A 23157-nucleotide genomic window follows, 5' to 3' on the forward strand; every position below is an offset into this window, starting at 1 on the left:
GCTTTTTTAAAAAGCATTTTAAAAATACATTGAATTTTCCATAAGGCTCACCATCACCATCTATTGTCACATTGTATACAGTCACACTTCGGGTTGAAGTAGCTTTGGGATATTTTCGGGTTGTGCTCCACGGCAACCTGGAAGTAACGGAGTGCATTACTTCTGGGTTTCGCCGCTCGCGCACGCACGCACAGACGCTGAAAATGACGTCACGTGCAAAAACACGACCTGCGTACACATGCAGTCACGTCTTACGTTTACTTCAGGATGCAAACAGGGCTCCGGAACGGATCCTGTTTGTATCCAGAGGTACCACTATATTGCACTTAAAACACACTTAAAACCTTTTATTTGCGGCTGTATAGCTGAGTCCTTGGTCTGTTAAAAAGGGACTTATTTGTAACAATTTACTATCCTTTAATAATACAAAGAAAAGAACATTGATAGTAGAGACGTGTATTTCCCAGCCACTCTATGTTAGAGGTGAGAAATCATGTTTAGAACCCAATTTGTCACCATGAGCTTATTCTGTAAATTCCTTAAAGATTCTACAGTGGCACCAAAGAGACTGTAGGTTAACAGGGGTAGCTTCCCAAGTATACAATACAGAGAACAGACCTCCTAAAATCAATAGACTGCAATTACTCAAGTAAGTAGTGGGTCTACTCTGAGCATGTTGAGCACTGCATAAAGCAACAGCACATGGAACCTATCAATAAGATTCAGTAGATCAGCTAGCCCTAGAAAAGTTCTAAATGAGGGAAGAGAATATAGCTTATGCCATGCAAAATGCCTGGTAGTTGAAAGTCTGGCCATTTTTGTAATGCTTGAAAAACACTTCTGGTCATGAGAGTCTAGGCCTATAATTTAAAATGCAATCAGAGGCAGGATCTCATAAGGATTCCTCCATTAGTTTCTCAAACTATTTAATACCGCTTCTCTCAGACAAACTAACCTAATAATAATGCTAATTCATTAAAACAGAAAAGTAAATTTCATAGCACATCTAGAGAAGATAAAACATGTACAAACTGGTTAATCAGAAGACTCAAAGCAGAATGGGTTTGGGATGATATTGTAAGTCAAGCGTGGGGAACCTCAGTCAGGGGGCAAGCCAAATGCAGCTCTCTATTGGGCTCTTTGCACTCTCCCTAGGCTACACCCCCTTCTCTGCAGGCCACACCCCCCACACTGGCCCTGCTTTGCACCTGAATGCTTTTGCCTGGCTGGAATGACCTCTTGAACGCTGATGATTGCTCTTGCTTGTCTAGATGCAAGATAGAGATGGGTGCTTGAATGTGTGCAAAAGCTAGCTTACTGTGCAGTGCTAAAGCTGGCATTGGTCGCCTCACACACTTTTGCATCTGGCTCACACACCATTGGCATCTGACCCTTGGAAGGCTACCTAGAAAAGGAATATGGACCTCAAGCTGAAAAAAATGCTGTAAGTCATAAGGGGACTGAAGATTCTCTCTGCTGACCCTTGCTTCCTTCCAGAGCTCTGAGGTTCTATTTCCTAGCCTATACATACACACAGCTAACTCCCCACGAAATTAAATTCAAAATCCCACTTTTTTTTAAACAATCCAACTGAATTTCACAAATATTTAAAATGTGAATTGTAATGATTTCCAAGTCATCTGAATGGTAAAATTTAGATATTCTGGTCAGAGGTCAAAATCTGCAAAACAGGAACTTGATAACAGCTATATATATATATTGCATAAGTACAAACTCATCTTATTAACTAAATTTTTTGAAAAAATCAAATCATTTGGACAGCATTGGATGGACTGTTTGCCAGACCATCTTGGAATACTTTCTTTTTTCACAGAAGACATAGTCCAGACTATAACTTTGTTCATTCCAGATTATGTTTTGCTGCCACCAATGAACAAAGTTCCCACTTCAGCACTCAGATCTTCTGAGATAGCCTCTTCCTCTAAGAAGTCTTCTTCCAGCTTCTTCCACCATGGCCACCGTGTATATTTCAACATGGTGCTGTGGGATTGTTTGGCTTTGGCTACCACAGGAACTGATCTACTCATAAAGATATTCAGATCTTTCGTAGTGGATTCGGTTAGACTTGGAGCACCTGTGACAAAAGGAGCAAAAGAATCACAATTACTTTTTTTCTTAAAATACAAGGTTGATCATCTTGGGGCTATATTTCTTCCATTTTCCATTATTTTGAGTCCTTTCATGGGTCAGATCCAGTGGGTTTATCCCTTTCATTTTTGTTTGTTTGTTTTTAAAAATATTTATTAAATTTTACAAAAACATAAATACAGAACCACATAAGAAAAAAAAGAAAAAAAGATACATCAAAAAAGAAAAAATAGGAATATATAAAAAAATACAACTTACAAAGATGGTAATAAGAAAGCTGCATTCAAAAAACAAAAAAAAAATAAGAAAAAATAAAAAACGATACCAATTTTTATAACTCTAAACTCCTTAACTTGTTTCTTTGACCTCCTCACACCTCCTCTTTTTGTATTCCCGTTTACATAATCAAGTCAGCAAATCCTTACCCTCTTTCCTTTACCTTCACTCTGTTTCTTAACATTTTATAGCTCTATAATTTCATCTAATATCTATTCATTTTTACATATTCTTATTAATTTTGTTGTTAATACCACTTATTTTCAATCCAACATCATTTTAACATTCATTAATTTTACAATGTTTCTGCAAATAGTCTTTAAATTTCTTCCAATCTTCTTCCACCAACTCTTCTCCCAGGTCTCGGATTCTGCCAGTCATTTCCGCCAATTCCATATAGTCCATCACCTTCATCTGCCACTCTTCCAGGGTGGGTAAATCTTGTGTCTTCCAATACTTTGCAACAAGTATTCTTGCTGCTGTTGTTGCGTACATAAAGAAAGTTCTGTCCCTCTTTGGCACCAATTGGCCGACTATGCCCAGGAGAAAGGCCTCTGGTTTCTTCAGGAAGGTATATTTAAATACCTTTTTCATTTCATTATAGATCATCTCCCAGAAAGCCTTAATCTTTGGGCACGTCCACCAAAGGTGAAAGAATGTACCTTCATTTCCCTTACATTTCCAACATTTATTATCAGACACATGGTAGATTTTTGCTAGCTTGACTGCTGTCATGTACCACCTATATATCATTTTCATAATATTCTCTCTTAAGGCATTACATGCCGTAAATTTCATACCGGTGGTCCACAACTGTTCCCAGTCAGCGAACATAATATTATGGCCAATATCTTGTGCCCATTTAATCATTGCAGATTTAACCGTCTCATCCTGCGTATTCCATTTTAGCAGCAAGTTATACATTCTCGAAAGTATCTTAGTTTTAGGATCTAACAGTTCTGTTTCCAATTTTGATTTTTCCACCTGGAAGCCAGTTTTTTTATCTAAATTGTAGGCCTCTCTTATTTGATAGTAATGTAGCCAATCTCGCACTTTATCTTTTAATTTCTCAAAACTCTGCAATTTCAATTTCTCTCCTTCTTGTTCCAAAATTTCCCAATATTTCGGCCAGTTGGCCTCCATATTGAGTGTTTTCTGAGCCTTTGCTTCCATTGGTGACAACCACCTTGGGGTTTTTGTTTCCAATAAGTCTTTGTATCTTATCCAGACATTAAACAATGCTTTCCTGACAATATGGTTTTTAAATGCTTTATGTGCTTTAACCTTGTCATACCACAAATATGCATGCCACCCAAAAACATTATTGAACCCTTCTAAATCCAAAATGTCTGTGTTCTCAAGAAGCAGCCAATCTTTCAGCCAGCAGAATGCTGCTGCCTCATAATACAATTTAAAGTCTGGCAGGGCAAATCCACCTCTTTCCTTTGCGTCAGTTAGTATTTTAAATTTTATTCTGGGCTTCTTGCCCTGCCAGACAAATCTAGAAATATCTTTCTGCCACTTCTTGAAACAGTCCATCTTGTCCAAAATTTGCAATGACTGAAACAAAAATAACATTTTTGGCAATACATTCATCTTTATAGCTGCAATTCGACCCAACAAGGAAAGCTTCAAATTTGACCATATTTCCAGATCTTTTTTCACTTCTGTCCAACATTTCTCATAGTTATCTTTAAATAAATTTAAATTCTTAGCAGTCATATTAACCCCCAAATATTTTACTTTCTTAACTATTATTAAATCTGTCTCCTTCTGAAACCTCTCTTTCTCAATTGGTGTTAAATTTTTCTCAAGAACTTTAGTTTTTGACTTGTTCAACTTAAATCCTGCCACATGACCAAATTCTTGAATCAGTTCCAATACTCTTTTCGTACTAGATTCTGGCTCCTGTAACGTCAAAACTAGGTCATCTGCAAAAGCTTTCAATTTATATTGTTTGGCTCCGACCTGAATGCCTTTAATCAACCGGTCCCTTCTAATCATATTTAGCAAAACCTCCAGGACTGAAATAAAAAGCAACGGGGAAATTGGGCAGCCTTGTCGTGTACCTTTCTCTATATTAAATTCCTCTGTCATCACATTATTAACTATTAACTTGGCCTTTTGTTCTGAGTATATTGCACTTATACCATTTTCAAACCCTTGGCCTACCCCCATTCCCTGAAGATTTTTCTTCATAAAATTCCAGGAAATATTATCAAAGGCTTTTTCTGCATCTATAAAAATTAAAACTGCTTTGGTGTTAATATTCACTTGCAGCTTCTCCAAAATATTAATTATATTCCTCGTATTATCAGACAAATGTCTACCTGGGAGAAAGCCGGCTTGGTCTTTATGTATCTCTTCAACTAATACCTTTTTTAATCTATTAGCCAGAATATCAGCAAAAATTTTGTAATCCACATTAAGCAGGGATATGGGACGGTAGTTCTTAAGTTGTGTCTTTTCAGACTCAGTTTTCGGTATAAGTGTAATGTAGGCTTCCTTCCACGACTCTGGCGCCTTTTTCCCCTCCAGAATTTCATTGCAGACCTCCATTAGTGGCTGAATTAACCAGTCTTTCAATGATCTATAATATTTGGAGGTTAAGCCATCCGGCCCTGGAGATTTACCCAACTGCATGTTCTGAATGGCACCTTCCACCTCCTGTTCTGTAATTTTATGGTTCAACATTATCTTATTTTCTTGAGAGATTTTTTTGTAATCCGTTTGTTCTTAAAAATTGGTCTAATTCAGTCTCTTTCTGTGGCCCTTGTGTATATAGTTGTTTAAAATATCTCTGGAAACACTTTCTAATCTCCAATGGATTCTGTATGTTCTTTCCATCCACATCCAAATTTGTGATAGTGTTTAATTTTTGTCTTCTTTTCATCTGCCAAGCTAGCAGTTTCCCACATTTATTAGCCGATTCAAATGTCTTTTGTCTCATCTGTTTGATTTTGCATTCTACTTCCTGGTTTATCATTTTCATGTATTGTACTTGATATAACTTTATTTCTCTCAGAATCTCTTGCGACTTTGGTTTCGCTCTTAATTTCTTCTCTCCTTCTTTTATTTTTCCCAGAATTTTATCTTTCTTCTCATTCTGAATTCTCTTCTTTATTGCATTCTGTTGAATCAGAAACCCTCTCATAACCGCCTTGCTTGCGTCCCAGATTACTCTTTTTTCAACCGTAGTATTCAAATTTATCTCAAAATAGTCTCTCAAGATTTTTTGGGCCTTCTTGATAACTTCTTGGTCTCTAAATAAGGTGTCATTCATCCTCCATCTGAAAGAACCGATTGGTGTTAGTTTCATCTCCATCTTCACCGCGTTATGGTCGGAGCAGGTTTTTGGGCAAATTTCCACTTTTCGAGTCTTAGGTGCCAGTCCTCTAGTTATCCATATTTGGTCAATTCTTGTCCATGTCATATTGGCTTCAGAGAAGAATGTTCCCTCTCTTCCAAGGGGGTTCTTAGTTCTCCAGATGTCAGTCAAGTCCATATTGTCAGTCAATTCAAAAAAGGTTTTTGGTAGTCTGCCGTCTTTAGTTACAATCTGTCTCTGCGACTTGTCCATATTAGTAGATACCACTCCATTCATATCTCCCATCATAATGATGTTATAATCCATGTAGTCTAACAATGTCTCATGCAATTTCTTAAAGAATTCAGATTTCCCCTCATTTGGTGCATAAACTCCTATTATTAAGAATTTTTCTCCTTGTGATTGAATTTCAATTGCCACATATCTTCCTTGATCATCTTTAAAAACAAATTTCGGTGACAGGCTCTCTTTGGCGTAAATTACAACTCCTCTCTTTTTGACCTTATCTGATGAAATAAACTCTTGTCCCAATCTTTTATTAATCAGTACTTTCCTATGTAGGGACGCGGGTGGCGCTGTGGGTAAAAGCCTCAGCACCTAGGGCTTGCCGATCGAAAGGTCAGCGGTTCGAATCCCCGCGGCGGGGTGCGCTCCCGTCGTTCGGTCCCAGCGCCTGCCAACCTAGCAGTTCAAAAGCACCCCCAGGTGCAAGTAGATAGATAGGGACCGCTTACAAGCGGGAAGGTAAACGGCATTTCCGTGTGCAGCTCTGGCTCGCCAGAGCAGCGATGTCACGCTGGCCACGTGACCCGGAAGTGTCTCCGGACAGCGCTGGCCCCTGGCCTCTTGAGTGAGATGGGCGCACAACCCTAGAGTCTGGCAAGACTGGCCCGTACGGGCAGGGGTACCTTTACCTTTACCTTTACTTTCCTATGTAGCCTTGTCACATGTGTTTCCTGTAAACAAATTAAGTCCAATTATTCCTTTTTCAATAAATAAAAAACTTTCCTCCTCTTCTCTGGGGAGTTCAGTCCATGAATATTCCAGCTTAATAATTGCAGAGACACGGTGTATTTGTTCTACTTTCCTCCAACTGCTCCCAATTAATTCCTCTTGTTCCGACGGTGGTATCACTTCTTCTAGTTTGTCCAAACCCAAGGATGGTGGCACTTTGTCTAGTACTCCTGGTTTCCAAGCTCTTAGCTCTTCTATATCCCTTTCATTTTTGTAACCCGATTCTTCTATTTATAATTCAGTGGATCAATCTTCTGGACACTACAATTAAAAACCAAATCTCAAACATGCTGGGAAAGTACATGCCACATATAGCTCACAATGGCAAAGGACAATAAAAGAAGAACCCCAGCATACTGAACTTCATTTTGTTTCGTTTTTTGATACGGTAGAGGGTTACTGCCCACACAGCAAGTGGAAGATTTCTGTAAAGTTTCCTAAAGCACCTTTACACAAATACTCTCAGCATTAACATCTTAAAGGGGAACAAGACCAAAATTGCCATGGAATCAACAGGCTACATGGCTCATGAGTCACACAACCAAATATTATCTCTGGATGAGTGCTGTGGTGTCTACTATTAGCATGAATCAGCCCCGACACTCACTTTCATCAACATTTACCACAATATGGGAAGAAAATCAGAGCCAGGCTAAAATAATGGTGATGATGAGGTAGACACATACTCATTAGCTGGTCCACATCCGTGTGGACTTGGGCTAGCAAAGCCTCTCTATGCTGCTCTGCTTTGCGATCCTGGCTTCTTTTCAACAAATACTGGGCCAGCTTTTCCTGAGCTTGATGATGAAGTTCCCTGCTCATTTCTTGTGACATTTCAGAAGCCTGGAGAAAAATGATAGTGCCTGTCACTGTTAGCGGTTATCAGCTTCAAACCTTTGTGGATGTCTACAGCACAACATTTGCATTTCTTGGGTACTTGTAAATCTAATAACTGTGCTGCTTCCTGTGTTTCCTCCCTGAAGCCATCGATCTATCACTGAATAAATTTAGTTTCCTAATTAGGATTCAGGAAGAAGCAAATTCCTATTATTATATTAATGGGGGAAAGGGAGGGGGGAAAGCACCAAGCAACACCCAATACCTTGTTTCACAGACCAAATAAAGAGGGACCAGTATATTTCTGATATATTCAGAGTTTATGTTAGGTAAACAGCATGGAACTCTAGGTAAAAGCTGTGTACTGATATTAACTTTTCAAGATTTGGCAAGTGATATTGTAGAGCCATCACTACCTCTACTACCCATTAATTTCTCTCTCTACAGTCAGGGCCTCTTGTCAAAGTGGTTTGGGGGGGGGAAATGGTTTGGGGGGGAAGCTAACAGCAAAACTGGTACTGCTGCAACAGGTATGCACACAGGTCTCATAGGCACCTCCTGGCTGCAGTTGCTTGCAGCAGCAGCAGCACCATTGACCAGCAACATATGAAAGCAGTAGAAGCAAAATACTAAAAAAAATAAATCTGTAAACATACTGGCAGTCCTTGTGAAACAATAAAAAGCCCAGCTGCATTCCTGTTGACAACTATCTTCCTCAGGGCCCCCCAATTAAGGTTCTCCTATGAAGGTAATATTTCTCTGATCAGGAACACCTACTTTTTAAAGCTTTCCTTAAACACTTTAATATTAGTACCATAAAGGATGTGTGCATATATGTATGAGCACCTATGCAACCATTTGATAAGTGGAAACGAAATAGACTCACTGGTTCATGAGTTTGTGTGGAATTAAAAAAGCAGTTGCAATTAGGATAGGAGGCAACAGATTTCCCCCTCCCCACTGAGTTATTGCAGTTATCTAACTGCCAATGCTATATTGTGGCTCCTGTCAAAGTAGTGATTAGGGGCAAAACATTCATGTTGTTCTATAGATGTGGTTTTCAAACTGTGATCCTAGGTTACCCAGGTTCCTTGGAAGTTACAGGGTCCTTCAGTGAGGAGACAGAGATGTGGCACTGATGCTTCCCTAAAAGGCAGCTTTTACCTGTCTTCACCTGTCATGCACAGCTCCGATGAGAGCTTTGCGTATTGTCAAGGCTAAACTAATGTCATGTGTGACCATGCCATGTGCAAACTGAAAGTGTGCCTAGACTCCCCGGCAACATGCAAGGTTCCCCAGCATGTCTGTAAGCATTCCTTGGCCAACAAACGAACGTGAAAAGGTGCCTTAGCCAAAGGAGGAATGGTGATGTACCGGGTGCAGTTTGATATAGTCATTCACTTTTTGTTGTAATGATAGCCTCTGTTCATCAGAGAGGTGCTTGGACTGTTTCAAGAGAGAATAAGCTTTCCTTTTCCTTTGCTTTTCCAAGAACTTAAGCACCTGTGGAAACAAAAGTATTCAAGTAACACAATGTATTTATACAGTCAGTATTTTTACAGCGGGATAGTTTCTTGATGTCCTTCTAGTTAGCTTGGGAATCCACACATGCACGCGTACACACACACACACACACACAGGATAATTCATGAACAAATAGTATCTTGTATTCCATTTAAACTAAAACATTATTATAGTATTCTTGCTTTATGCAATAAAAAAAACAAAACAAGAGTGACTCTCAATTCAGTGCTCTGTCAACATGGAAATGAATACAAACCTTTAAGCTCAGATCTGTTACTTGAGTACCTAGTCCAGCACTCTCCTTTCTGCTGAGTTATGATGAAAGCCAGACCACTGAGAAATATGCATGTTTCTCCATTTGATTTTTTTTCTTCAGGCAGATACAACTCAGCAAGGCTCAATTTAGCTGGAGAATGTGGTTCTGCAAGCGCAGCTTCAAATAAGAACTTGGCCTCCACAATGTCATCAAATTAAAGAATAATTTTATAAATTGGTAGGAAGGATTGGCCGGGGGGGGGGGGATGATGAAGCTAGAAATGGTTTTCTAGGGTAATATTCAGCACTATGGTCTCAAGTCTTCGACAGCTTCTTGTAACAGGTTTTTAAAAGGGTTGTTCAGATTTTTGCAAATTTTTGCTATGAAGATTCTGAAGACTAATGTTCCAGCTTAATTTTTAGAGCGGCTGCTTATAGTAGACTATACTGGAAGCTTTGAATTAAAACATGAATGTTAACTGTTTGGGTAAATTTTATGTCATGGCAGCACTTGGTTGCATACTCACCGCTCTCTGAATGACGACAGCTGCTTTATACTGCTTAAGAGACTTCTTTTGATGATGAAAATTTCTCCTTTCCCTAAATGCTCTCCAGTATCTTTGGATAGTTATGGCTGACTTCTCCTTCATTTCATGCATATGCTTATCTACCTGACCTAGGAGATAAAGGAGGCAAATTTCTGAATATGCTTGGGTTTCATGGGAGACTCAAGACAAGCCAGCTGGTTTCAAAAAAATTCAGCTCAAACAGCAGAAGCAGACCTTTTTCTAAACCAACATCCATATATGTTTGAGGACATTTTGGTAAGGATGGCGATTTGTGGTCCAGCTGCTACACAGATGAGACCCTGTACCAAAGTCCAAGAGGAAATTATTCACATAGAGATCCTCTGGGGAAATTAAACTATTCACATTCAATGAGCAGTTCAGATCCAAGCATAGAATTGCATTCCTGACAAGGGGCCGCAATAGCCAATACTGAAAGAAATAGATAGAAGAAATTGCACAGGGAAACGAAGTGGATAGCTATCCTGCCCCAGGCTTTGATATTAAGGATGTTCCAGTAAGGTTGTTACCTTCCAAAATGAAGGAAACAGAGAATGAGTGGGGGAGAAAGCACATAAACCTAAGGCAAAGAAAAGATTCACACATTTACTGAATGAGCATCGAATTACATTCATTTCTCCCATCAACTTGTTCTAAGTATACATTATCACTATCTCCCCATAAGTCCTAAAGTGGCCCAAGGGAAAGATGCTGATACATCCTTGAAAAAATACCTGGCCATTTAAGGAAATGGCATCTTGTGCCTCAAATACTAAGTCTTAGGAAACAGAGTATGAATAGAAGTTTTCAACTAACAAGAAAGAATAAGGGAAATTTCTTTCTGCATGGAAAACGCCCTTCATGCTACTATAATAACCATACCTGGATGAACTATTTCCAGTAGCGTAAGCTGTCGTTCATGGAACAGCCTCATGGCTCTCTGTCTCCGAAGCTGCAGTTGTTGGCGGAGGTCCTCCTCTTCTTTCTGCTTTTTTAAACCTTGCAACTCCTGTTTTCTTTTAGCTCTACAGCAACAAAGTTTTAGAAATTACAGGGGGCAGAGTGTTCTACATTTAAACATGTCTGCATTTATCATGCAGATGAGAACATGTACCCCAATAGTCTCAAGATGCACATGTAGTGGTATGCACAAACATACTTTAAATCATGGCCTGGATGCTTAGTAGTGAAGCCTGAAATTCTGATTGGAACCAAAGATTGAGTCGAAATCTGGAAACCCATTACATGCGAAGTCTGCCCTCTACTGGATTTTCCAAACATGTGCCCGTTAAGATACCTTTTAAAAATGCATTTTATTATAGAGCAAACCCCTCTATACTTCTGCAATCAATTAGCTAATGTAGCACCAAGAAATTTGCATGCTGCTTAATATATTCTCACAGCAACATTTCTGGCCAACACAATATTATGAGAGGGAAACAATGTAAGTATTAGGGAACTTCAAAAACCTAATCTCTATCACAGGTCGAGAAGTTACACAGATCAGCAAGCATGTTATTGGAGAAACTGCAGAAAGGGATGAGGGTCACAGTGACCTGTAGAGGCCACATGCAGGCACTGGGTGAGACCAGAAGAGAAAGCTGCCCCATGAGCTGCCTTTGCAACCACCTCACCACCATTTTCTTTTTTCTTCTATAAGGGAAGAAAAGGGAAAGGAATGGGAGAACGGACAAGGGAGTGGGAGGAAGAAGGGCTCCATCACATAACCATCTGTTTGCATCCACAGGTTTGTAATAAACCAAAGGTCTTACTTTACCTGAAATTTCTCTGCAAGATTGTTACTGCTTTTGGAAGCTGCTTTAATCTTTTTCGCGTTTGAAATCCTCTCCATGCTGCTTGGATTATGCAAGCTGCTTGATGTAGTCTCTGAAATAAACAAGTCAGAGCAGTGCTTTTTATCTAGGAAAAACAGGTGCTGGTACTCACCATGGAGCTGTTACAGTAAGTACGACACTTTTTAACAACAACAAAGAGAAGCTGGTACTGCGTACCCTTGAGTACTCCCTGAAAAAAAGGACTGGGTCAGAGGATTATGCTCATTTCCCCATCGAGCACAATGACAATATTAATACAACTTTAATGCTTTGCATCTCCTCCTTGCCCCATGTCAATTTAAACTATTCCTCGGTGGTGAGGTGGACAATGTCATACAATTATTTGCCAGAACAATTCCTGCGTGAATTCAAACTGATCTGCCTCTTTCCAGGTAATACAATACCTCAACTTTACATGATCCAAATGAAAACAAGAATTCATTTTTTAACAACCATTAGAAATGTTCTGAATATGCAAGCATTATCAGCCTGCCCAACGGAACAATCCACGCAATCATCTCAAGACAACATACAATTTAAACAGCTAACAACTGCTTTAAAAACCACAAAAACCACAGTTCGTCCTTTGAGAAAGGTTTGATCCTCTCCTCAACCACCAGCGTCCATTTCCCATTCTCAGAGTTGTCAAGTGACAACCTGAAAATCCCCCTGCACCATAATATTCACTGATGAATTGGGAAAAGATCCATTTGCTTAGCTTTAGCTTGTGTGCCAGCTGCACCTTTTCCTGGGCCATGCTGATCAGGCAAGTGTCACCCATGCCCTGCTCACATCGAGACTGCACTGCTGCAGGGGTTGTGGGGAAAAGTGTTTAGAAACTGACAGGGACAAAATTCAGCAGCCCAAGTGGTTTCTAGTGCTTGCTTTTCAGAACTTATGACATCAGCTCTTGTCCATTTGGACTGGCTTCAAATTCATTTGAGAGCACAATTCAAAATGTTGCTTATTACCTCTAAAGAGCTAAATAGCTTAGGACCAGGTTATCTGGAGTAGTGTTTCCTCCCATATGAAGTTACCTGTGAAGTTAACTGTGTTCAACATGTGAGACCCTATTTCATCTTCTCCCACCTTCAGTGGTGCATTACCAGCTTCTGAGGTGGGGAACACAGAGGGGACCTTCTCAGTGCTGGCACCTGGACTCATTTCTGATAGATGTCTGTTGGCTCCCTTTCTCCCAAGTTTAACACTGGTAGCAAAGACTCTTATTCCACTGTGCTTTTAATCATACCTACTTATATGGTGATGTGTCTTTAAAGTGACTGCTTATGCCCTTTCATGCACTGTTTTAATGATTTAATTGACAATGTATTTTTGTATTTGAAAGCTGCAATAAAAGAGGAGGGGGTGTATGAGATTTATAAACTCTTAGAGGTGTTTCTGTGTTAATTGATCTATTGTACCTATAACATCTAGTGAATATATGTTGGTTGGAGGCACTGAAATATACAGTAATATACTGATGAAACTTTAAAAACAAGCTACTTCCACCACATACAGAACTCAGTAAGATTTCTACCACACCTGTGTTTTGACAGCCTTGTAATTTTCTGAGCACAGCAAGTCCAAAAGCTGATTGAGGTTCCTGTCAAATCCTTTGCCAGTCCACTGCTTGCTTAGAAGGCTTTGTAGTCCTTAATCAGTGAGACACATCAATATAAATATGCTGCTTTATAAGAAGCACAGTTAGTTTGCTTATCCTGCAGACACTGGAAAATTATAGTTGTACATGCCAAAGCAGGCAGTAGCATGAATTTTTCTCACAAAAACATGAATGGTGCAAAGAATGAATGAAGTGTTGATACAACTAAAGGTGTTTGCACCTGCAAAGTGAGGGGAAAGCCAGATTTCCCTCCAGCTGGAAAACAAGCTAACCATGGGTCTTTTGGTGTATGAACTAGTATAATGCACACTGGCAAATGCATTTGTCCCAATGGTATAGAGTATTTTCAAATGTACACATAAAACATGTACAGACATGCCATAAAATGCAATATTGAAATGGTTGCAATAGTGCTACAACTTTCTAGGCCATATATTTTGAAGAAAAATCATATTAAAAATGGCAAAATACTCAATGCAATTAGTACCATGCAGGAAAAGACCAATTTCATATATAATGACAGCTCAAGTATGCTGTCCTGGTTTAATATAGAACCTACCAAGACAATTGTATTGACTGAACAAACTTGGCATTGGTAATTGGTGGCGGAAGGGCAGCTTATGGCATTCACTTTTGGAAAATTTGGAGGGAGTGCACTATGTTTACCAAGAAGTAGTTGCTCTCAGATGTCACAAGAAGCACTTGGAATTAATCTCTACATGCTGTAATTTTAAGGAGCCCAGGTACCAGCTCAATCGAATGGCAATGCAGAATAAAAACTTATTTTGTTGCTTGTCAGTTTCATGGGTTAGCTTGGCTAATCAATTTCAGGTTGGCTTAACTTTATAGAAGACACTGACAGTGTTTACATGTAACATTAAACCAGTTTAGCACAGGGATGGGGAGCCTGAGGCCCTCCAGACCATGTTTGGTTCCAACACTCATCCAGTTTAACCAGCATGATCAACGGTCAAAAATGATGGGCACTGTGGCCATCCAGATGATGTTGGACTCCAGCTTCCCCACTGTTGGTTTAGCACTATATATTGGAGCATAAAGGAGCCCACATAAAGCATTAGACTCAAGCACTAGACCATCCCCCTAAATGGCTGGGAGGAGGAATAAATGATGATTAAGTTTCGCTTTACCGATTCCTGGCTTGTCCTTATGTGCAAACCAGGAATCCTGGTGTTAAATAAACTCTAGTCAATGTAAAAGAAGCTGACTTAAAACCATGAGTTACAAAGCAGGCTTGTTAACAACTTAAGAGTTTATTTTAAACCTGGACTCCTGGTTTTTGTGTTAATGACAAGCCATTAAGTGAAACCAAATTCTGTTTTATTCTTCTAGCCTTACAGATGGTGGGAGGGGAAGAGTAGTTGAACTCAAGCCTTTACTCGGCCTTGCGGAGGCTCATGCTTATAATGTTACATCATACAATGTATGGCTTAGCATTATTGGCAAATGTGCCTATTGCCTTTCCTGGGCAGTAAAAGTAGTGCAACATCAGATGCAGTTATTTTGTGAAAAGGTTTGTACCAAGCATAGAGTTGGATCCACATTATGTTACTTGAACCTAGGTCCCATTCAATTCTGGATCCAACCAATAGGATTTATGCTTATCTGAAAGCAAGTCCCACTGACATCCATGTATGGAACTTTACGTTTTCACATTCAATACCTTTTAGAATTGATATACAAGTTCTAGGCTGTACAAAGTATACCTTTCCTTTTGGAATTACATTGGGCCTTGACCCTGAAGGGCTAATCAGTGCCAGCGTTACTACAAAATTCTTCCCAAGTCTGAGAAACAGAGTAACAAACCTTTGTAGCGGGTAGCGAATGTTGTCACAAGTTGGGCATCAGACTGTGCAATCAAGAGTAACAGCTTTACAGCTGCATTTCCTATGACAGGATTGATGGAAGACGAAAGCTTGTAAACAAGCTCATCTAAAATGCAGTGCAGGGACTTTTCAGCAACTTGAAGTAACACAGCACTGACATAACAAGAAAAAAGATGGAATGATACTGGAGTCTATTCAATGGTGCTGGAGGGGAGGGGAAGGTAAGCAGATTACAGTAGCTAGCAAGTATTGCACCAAACCCTTTAGTAACTTTAAAATACAACTGTAGTGATGCTTAAAGGTTGTAAAAGGGATTTCACTTAATAGTATTGACAAGTAATCAAAATGGATCACACAGAAGTTTTGCTTGGGTTGACTCTGGTTGTACTGGCTTTCATTATATTGAGATTATAAGCTACTACAGTGGAACCTTGGTTCTCGAATGGCTTAGTTGATGAACAAATTGGCTCCCGAATGCCCAAAACCTGAAGTGTTCCAGATTTCAAATGTTTTTCGGAAGGCGAATGTCTGACGTGGCTTCCGCTCCAGTGCAGGAAGCTTCTGCAGCCAATCGGAAGCCGCGCCTTGGTTTTCAAACATTTCGGGAGTTGGGCGGACTTCTGGAATGGATTAAGTTCGACAACCAAGATACCACTGTATATTCAAGTGTTCTAAACTGCTCTGAGTGGACCAATCTGAGAGGTTCTCTGTATAAGAAAGGCAGGATACAATATTTAATAAATAAATGCACACAATAAAATTAATAAATACAGGCTAAACTGATAGGTGGTCCTCCAGAGAGTAGAGGATATGGCTGTTGGTTAGACAATATTAAAAGTCGCCTGCCTCTTGAGGTAATGCATTATAAAACATTCCTTCTAAATTTGGAATCGTAACCATTTGGTGCAGAAAGAAAGGACCCCTCAAGGTGTATGAATCTATATGGTATCTCTACTTAAGTCAAAAAAAAGATACTGTTATAGCAGGAGGTCGTGCAACATGTGCAGCAGTTAATGGAATGGAAGAGTTTGTCACTTATCACTAACATATTACAAAAACACCCAGCAGGGGGCCTTGGCACACACCTGAATTCAGCACAGCAATGTCACCTGCTAGCTAGAGGAAATAATAGATTGACTGCCTTGAATGGGAAAGAAATGGGAAACTCCCATAATAAAAGCATAATCCTGAAGATGACGTGAGAACACTCTGCCATCAAAGGGTAATTAATGCACAATAAACTGCTCAAAAAGGCCTTTGCTTTCAGAATCCTGGACGCTTCCTATGAACGATCATGAAGTTCTACGGATGATATTTATGTGGTTATCTTGAACTAAAACAGTCACTAGGAAACCACCTGTCATTCTTCTGGAGCTTTTACTGTGCCTTTAACTCTCTCCTCCTGGCAGTATCTCTTGCTCATGTAAATAAATTCAGAGAAGTGATTAGCACTGTATGATAAACTTAAAAGATATATTAAGGGAAATGTCTATCAGTTACCTATTGACTCTTAAAATATTCTGCAACACAGACATCATTATGGTTGAAGTTTCAACATCGTCCGTCATCAGCAGTTGCTGGAAGTGTCTATTCTGAAGCACTAGGGGAAAAAACAGGAAGAAAACTCAAGCCATGAAGCAATATCCATGAATCTGTAGTTTTACCAAGGAAAAACACAACAGTTATCTACAAGCAGATCACAAAAGGGGGAAATATTTCACCAGAAACCGCTATGCAGCTATAGTAATGATCTTTCAGATCTTTCTTCCCTTACCATTTGCTGTTAGCTGAATGAATCCGCCACAAAGCCAGCAGATGGCATCAGTTACTGTTCTGAAACAGTGTAAAAATTCATTCCTCTCTTCATCCTTCACAAAAAAGCAAAAATTAAGATTATAATTCCTGAAACATTACTTTGAAAGCAACTTATTCTGAAGTTATATACTTGCTGAGCAGGATAGTTAATTCTGAAACTCCCTCCATCCAAACTTCATCAGTCTGAGGTCTGGGAACTCCTTTGCCGATCACCAATGGTGGACAGATGCAGCTTTTAAAAACTTAAAACAATTTTTCTACTGGAAAACCAGTTGGTTCCATGGGTCAGTAATGCTACTACTGTAATCTGATTCATCAAATCCACCAACCTTTTTGGAATGCTGTGAATTAAAACTTTCAACATTTAGTTCAACTTTTGTTGAAATGCTGCTTTAAGAAGAAAGCATCTACACCACAATATTTGTCCTGGAGGCATGTCATAATTCTGCTTGCATTTTTTTTTATATTCAATAAACTATTAGTGATTTAACTTTTACTGGCGCTGATCCAGTATCCCTTGCTGTCAACCATGGCATCAAACAATATCGTAAGAGGACAAAGCTTCCTGCTGTAATATAGTTGTTCTGAGTCCTGATTCCACAGAAGATATGCCATTGATATTTGGTATGCAAGGCGCCTGGAGTTGGGGGGCAGGGCGGGGGAAGACTGCCTGAATAAATCAACTATTCAGCATGTTAACATGTCAAGAAGTTACAAAACAGTTCCACGACACAACCTTAAGCCGTTCAGCCTGAATACCTTGATCGCTCGGATGAATCGTGCTTGCAGGCGCCTTCCCAAGAAGAGGAGATTGTCTGCTGCAGAAGGAAGTAGCTTATTGTAAAACTCCTCTAGTTCTTCTTTTACCTCAAGGCCCACACAACACCGGCTGAGAAAATAAACACACATACATTTTAGCAGTTTGCAGGTAATGCTGTAATACACCCAGGCTAATACACAGTCACACAATGATTTCAAGAAGGGTGGGCTAGAGGCAATTCAGGAATAAAATTTGTGTAACCATGGAAGAGTTTACCTTAGTATCTCTGCTATCTGGGCAGCAGTAGTCCAGCCTCCAAGCACTCTTGTATAATCTTGCTTAATGACTAATGTGCAGTATTGAACCAGATCGTAGTAGTACAAGTCTTGTTTAATTTTTTTTAATTCTTTGCTGCCAGGCGGTGCACTATTTAAAATATCTAGGGAAGAAAAAGAAACCAAAACAGATGGACCAGGAGCTTGGGTGACAAAATTATACTTTCTCAATTACAGCATGTGACACTCAAGTACCCTTCTACTCTGAAAGGGAGTATAATATCAAGAAAGATTAAGTGAGCATGAGACAATGTGGAACCCCAACTACCATCTTGTCATTACTGCAACACTGATACAGAGGCAATTGCCAGCTAGGAAATCTATAAAACAAACGATTCATGTGTAGAACGCTTACAGAATACATTATAGATGGATAGAAAAAGATGGGCAAAGAAGTCAGTGGGATGGCGCAAAGGAGAATTAAGAAACGATGGAGATGCAAGTATGATGAAAAATAAAGTGGCTTATAGAAGACTTCCTTGTTTTGCACTACTAGAATTACTAGACTCCGGCCACAAAGACTTCCTTTACTAGAAAGTAGCCCTCTAGCAACTGACAGTTCCTCTAGCTATAATGCTGCTGCAGTTCATCAGCAGTCTCTCTCCAGAATGTATATAAGACTTGCTTATAAGTAGGAGCAACTCTTACCATAGAGATTTTAAGAATGCAGAAACAGGCCCATGCGGGGGGGGGGGGGGGAGGTGTAAACAGGTGCAATTGTCCCAGGCCTCAGAGGGCCAAGGTGTCAGGGGACCCTGCTAGGGGCCTGCTGGACTTACAATGTCATGCCAAAACCTTTATTCTACACAAGCCTGCACAGAAGTCCCATTCTAGCTCAAACATAACAAACATACATACAGCTCTCAGTTCTTCCCTTCATCCTTAATCCTGGTTCTTGTGGCACAGCACCTCTTTGGTTCCATTTCCCTACTTTTGCCTTTCAACATTCTATTCCGTGTCAAAAATAATGCAAATTAGATATACTCGTTAAAATTGGCCTAGTTTGCATATAGTCTCTTATGCGCTGGGTACACACATTTCCAATGACAGGCAGTGGAAGGCGGGGAGAGGAAAGTTTATATATTTATAGAGAGGGAGATTGTTTCTATAAACACATATACTCTGTTATATCACCCTATAACAAGATCTCGAGGAGGTCCATGACCCCTGTCAAACAGCAATATCATTTATACAGCTGCCATATTGAAAAATGACAGAAAAGAAACTAACCATCTCCTATAGATGAGTTCCTTTTCCTCTGTTGGCCTCAAATCAATAATTATATTTGGAAAGACTTGCAGAAAATATAAAATGTGCACATATAGACTTCGTAGAATAGTGAATCTCAATAGTTCAGATAGAGTTTAACGAGTAGTGAAAAACAATTTCATTTATAGTTTAAGAATCTCAACACTTGAAACTATTTCATCACAGGTCTGAAAGAACTCAACCTATTTACCTTTTAACTTCAGCAGCAGCACAGGGACATCCTGATCAGGGCTTTCAGTAGCCTGGGAAGCCAGGGACAATATTCTGGAATCCACTGATAATGGCTTCATTTCATCCAAGCCAACTATATTTTAATATGAAAGAAAGAAGAAAAGAGACAAAACATTTGACTTCAGCTATGGAAGAGAGCACTGATGTTTTATAGGAAGTGAACAGATAAATAAAAAAACAGTTCAACAAAACAGATGCATCTAATAAAAATGCATCTAATATGATAAAATCCACACTGGATAACCATAGGAGGATGTGTTCCAAAGACAAACCAATTTTAATAGCAGATTCATAGAATATGCCTCTTCTACTCTAAATGACATCACGTGTTTTCCCACAGCTAAGCTAGAAAACATAGTTTAATAATTGACATCTTAGCCCAAAGCCCCAGGCCCACTCCCTGGCACTGCCGGTTAGTTGATTTCAAATAAATCTGTGTGAAACACTTTTGCCTGATACCCTGCAGAGCTGTTGCCAATAACAGTAAACAGACCTGGCCTAGATGGCTCATTGGTCTGACTGTGGGAGCCAGCTCCTCATACCTTTATTAAGCCATCATATGGAGCTGTTATTAGTAGGTGACTGCAGTGCTTGTCAAAACTGGGACAAACTGGAAGGTGGCAAACTACTCACTTTACAAATACCAGCTTGGTTGGTCCCATTGACTGATTCCTAATGGGCTATAGCTGGAAATTATTAAACAGAAGAAAGCAAACAAAAAGCCCACAAAGTAAAAAAAAAAAAAAAGCGCCTCTTCATGATTTTATGGCTATCCAGAGTTGGTAGAGGGGAGAATCATAGCTTGGGAAACAATTGGGTATAAATATTTGTGAGCAGAGAAAATATCTAGGACACTTGAGAAATATCTGCTACTCTGGCCATAGATGACTGAAGTGAGACTTTTCATTTAACAACTACTAGCTGGTTGAGTATTCTTTATGAAAATTTGTTTGCAGTGCAGTAACACTGTTGAACACCAAGGTATCAGAATGAAACGTAGTATACATTGCCCAGGGGACAACTCTCTGTTTCTTCTTTCAGTACCAGCTTAACTCCCACACCTGTTTCAAAGGGAAAAGAAAATGAAAAATGCAACACAACGTACTGAGGCACTAGAATGGCAACTGGCATGCATTTACAAAACACACTAAACTATTTATTTATTTATTACATTTACCGGTATATACCAACTTTTTCTTCCAGTGAGCTCAAGGTGCTGTACATGGTTCTCCTTCACCCCATTTCATCTTTACAACAGTCCTGTGAGGTAGGTTAGGCTAAGAAGGAGTGATTGGCCCAAGTTCACCCACTGGGCTTCATGGCTCAGTGGGGATTTGAATCCTTGTCTCCCAGGTCATACTCCAGCACTCAAACCATTATGCCACACTGGTTCTAGTCTAGTTTTACTACAAACCCCAGTTTGATGTCACCCCCTCCACATCTGTGTATTTCCCTCCTCAAATGATTAACGATCAAGAGTATAGCGATAGTTCCCAAGCCCACATGCTAGGGAACAGTGCTGTACAGAAGAGCGAGATCTGTACACATAGGCTTCTCCTATGATATAGAACTCTGTGCAATGAGGAATCCACACCACAAGGGAGCTTATTTGACACATAGAGCACTCTCCCTTCTATGCATGAGCAGCAGTGGAGTGAGAACAGGTGCAGGCACAGTCCCATTGCACATGATCATAAATCACACATTCACAGCTTGCTGCTGTTTCAAGTACAAAGTTCAGCTCAGCCTCCGCCCCACATTTCCAAAAGGGAAGAATGGGCAAATGTAGGAAGCTGCTTTATGCAGTCAGATCCTTAGCTCAGCATCAGCTCAGCATTGTCTACTGATGACAAAAACCCTTCAGGGTTGTTGGTTTTTTTTAGTAATGAGTCAGGATTGAACCTGAAAATGTATGCCTGTAATACAACTTAAGAAGAAGCTGCTGGATAAAACCAATGGTCCATCTGTTCCTAAAGCGGCTAACCAGATTTATTTATTTAAGATAAATAATGCATCCTTCTGAGGGGACTTACAAAGGATAATTTCATATGCATAGTAGGTACGTTATGCTTCCAAATGATCTACAGAATCGGAATTGTAGAGCTGGAAGGGACCAAAGGGTCAGCTAGTCCAACCCCTTGCAACACAGGAAGACATAGAGCAATCCACTCATAATGCTTCCAAGTCAGGCCCCCAATGCTCTTTCCTTTTCTAATCCACCTCTGTGCCTATTCACCAAAGTAGTTCCCTGCTCCTACACCTTCGCTCACCCTTGTTCCACCTGCCTCCTTGGATATCCCAATGTCTCAGTCCACTAGAATTTGTTTGAAGAATGGAATGATTCTGTATGTTGAACAGCCCTCCCCTTTTGACTTTCTGTTATCCAAAGCCCTTCTTATCTGCACTACAGCAAGCAATAATCAAGGCCATGAAGCTTGGTCTAAGCACAATGGAGAGAATCCTGCTTCTCCTTGTCTTAGCTTCGAAGACAGCTGTGGGCAGCTTCAGAGAGGGGTAACTGTCAGCTGAAGCAAGACGAAGGTGTCCAACTGCTGTCTCCCTTGCTGTTGGTGGCCTCTGCGCCTGAAGTTGGTTACCTCTGAGAAGCCCAAGCAGGTCAGGAACACACTCCTGTTCATGTTCCCCAGCATGGGTGTAGCCAAGCAGGGGCGGGGGGGGGGGACAGCTGCCCCTCTCAGATCAAGTAAACCAATAGAAATACTTAATTAACTGACCAATCAGATCAGTCCTGCCCCCCCCCAAATACTGGCTACGCCCATGTTCCTCAGCAACTATAATTCAGAGACATACCACCTCAGAGTGGACAGCCGTCATGACCAGCAGCCACTGAGCGCCTTATCCTCCGTGCATTTGTCTAATTCCCTTTTGTAGCTTGTCCGAGTTGGCAACTATCACTATGTGACGCGGTAGTAGATGCCATAGTTCAACTACCGGCCTTGTGAAGATGCATCACCCTGGATGATTCACATGGCAGAAGAGAAGTCAGTGTGCATGTTCAGGGCACCGTCCCGAGTCCCAAGCACAAAACTGAGGTTTGATCCTCCAAAAACCTTTCACAGGTTGTTAAGAAGGCCTCTCAAACACTGCGCCCTTTACCAGATTGTTCACAATGAACAGCCTCACCGTCCGCCCATTACCCTCAAACTTCACGCGTCCCCGCAGACACCCCGACCATTACCAGCCCCCAGATCCAAGCGCCTCCTTCCACAACCGGAAGGACTAATGTGGGTCTCCTTACTCACACGGCCAGTTTCACGGCTGAGGTCACGAGGGCTCCTGCCCAATAGGAACGCGAACCTGGGCGCGAGGAAGCGGCAACTGTCCCGCCGGCACGCGCTTCGCCAACCGTCCCTCCGCCCTTATTTGCATATGTTCCCTCCCTAACGCCTCGCTCGAACTCCAGGAGGCTCGGCAACAGGCGGCAGCATCCCCTCACCCCACTGTCACTAGTGACGGACGCTTACGGTGGGCGTGACTAAGGTGCGAAGCTGCAGCCAATAGAGAGGCGTTAAAGCTC

General features: G+C 40.5%; 1 protein-coding gene across 3 annotated transcripts; it reads right to left on the reverse strand.

Moving 5' to 3' along the window:
- Positions 1–1715: 1715 nt before the first annotated feature.
- IQCB1 (IQ motif containing B1) lies at positions 1716–23143 on the reverse strand. Of its 3 annotated transcripts, none has more exons than XM_053403621.1 (14): positions 22883–23143; positions 19579–19692; positions 18061–18223; positions 17784–17913; positions 16984–17077; positions 16710–16809; positions 15190–15362; positions 13287–13396; positions 11687–11796; positions 10792–10934; positions 9871–10019; positions 8939–9067; positions 7414–7570; positions 1716–2095 (listed from the first exon to the last, which is right to left on the reverse strand). In XM_053403621.1, exons 2-14 carry the CDS (start codon positions 19676–19678, stop codon positions 1872–1874), a joined length of 1782 nt encoding a protein of 593 aa, XP_053259596.1. In that variant the 5' UTR covers positions 19679–19692; positions 22883–23143; the 3' UTR covers positions 1716–1871. The 3 variants fall into 3 exon arrangements, with proteins under 3 accessions (XP_053259596.1, XP_053259605.1, XP_053259586.1); XM_053403630.1 differs by lacking the exon at positions 22883–23143 and adding an exon at positions 22666–22835 and having other exon boundaries at positions 19579–19690; XM_053403611.1 differs by lacking the exon at positions 22883–23143 and adding an exon at positions 20806–21303 and having other exon boundaries at positions 19579–19688.
- Positions 23144–23157: the final 14 nt, after the last annotated feature.

Source organism: Podarcis raffonei, chromosome 1, assembly GCF_027172205.1.
Source record: "Podarcis raffonei isolate rPodRaf1 chromosome 1, rPodRaf1.pri, whole genome shotgun sequence".
Taxonomy (NCBI): domain Eukaryota; kingdom Metazoa; phylum Chordata; class Lepidosauria; order Squamata; family Lacertidae; genus Podarcis; species Podarcis raffonei.

Bases quoted from the DNA above. Each gene is read 5' to 3' on its own strand.
- IQCB1 (XM_053403611.1), bottom strand. From the start codon at position 20,843: ATGTACAGCACCTTGAGCTCACTGGAAGAAAAAGTTGG. The intron at 18,224-19,578 runs GTAAATAGGTTG...TTTCTTCCCTAG, and splicing joins GCTGCTGCTGAAGTTAAAAG to ATATTTTAAATAGTGCACCG. The intron at 2,096-7,413 runs GTATGTGTCTAC...CTTTTGTCACAG, and splicing joins GGATGTGGACCAGCTAATGA to GTGCTCCAAGTCTAACCGAA.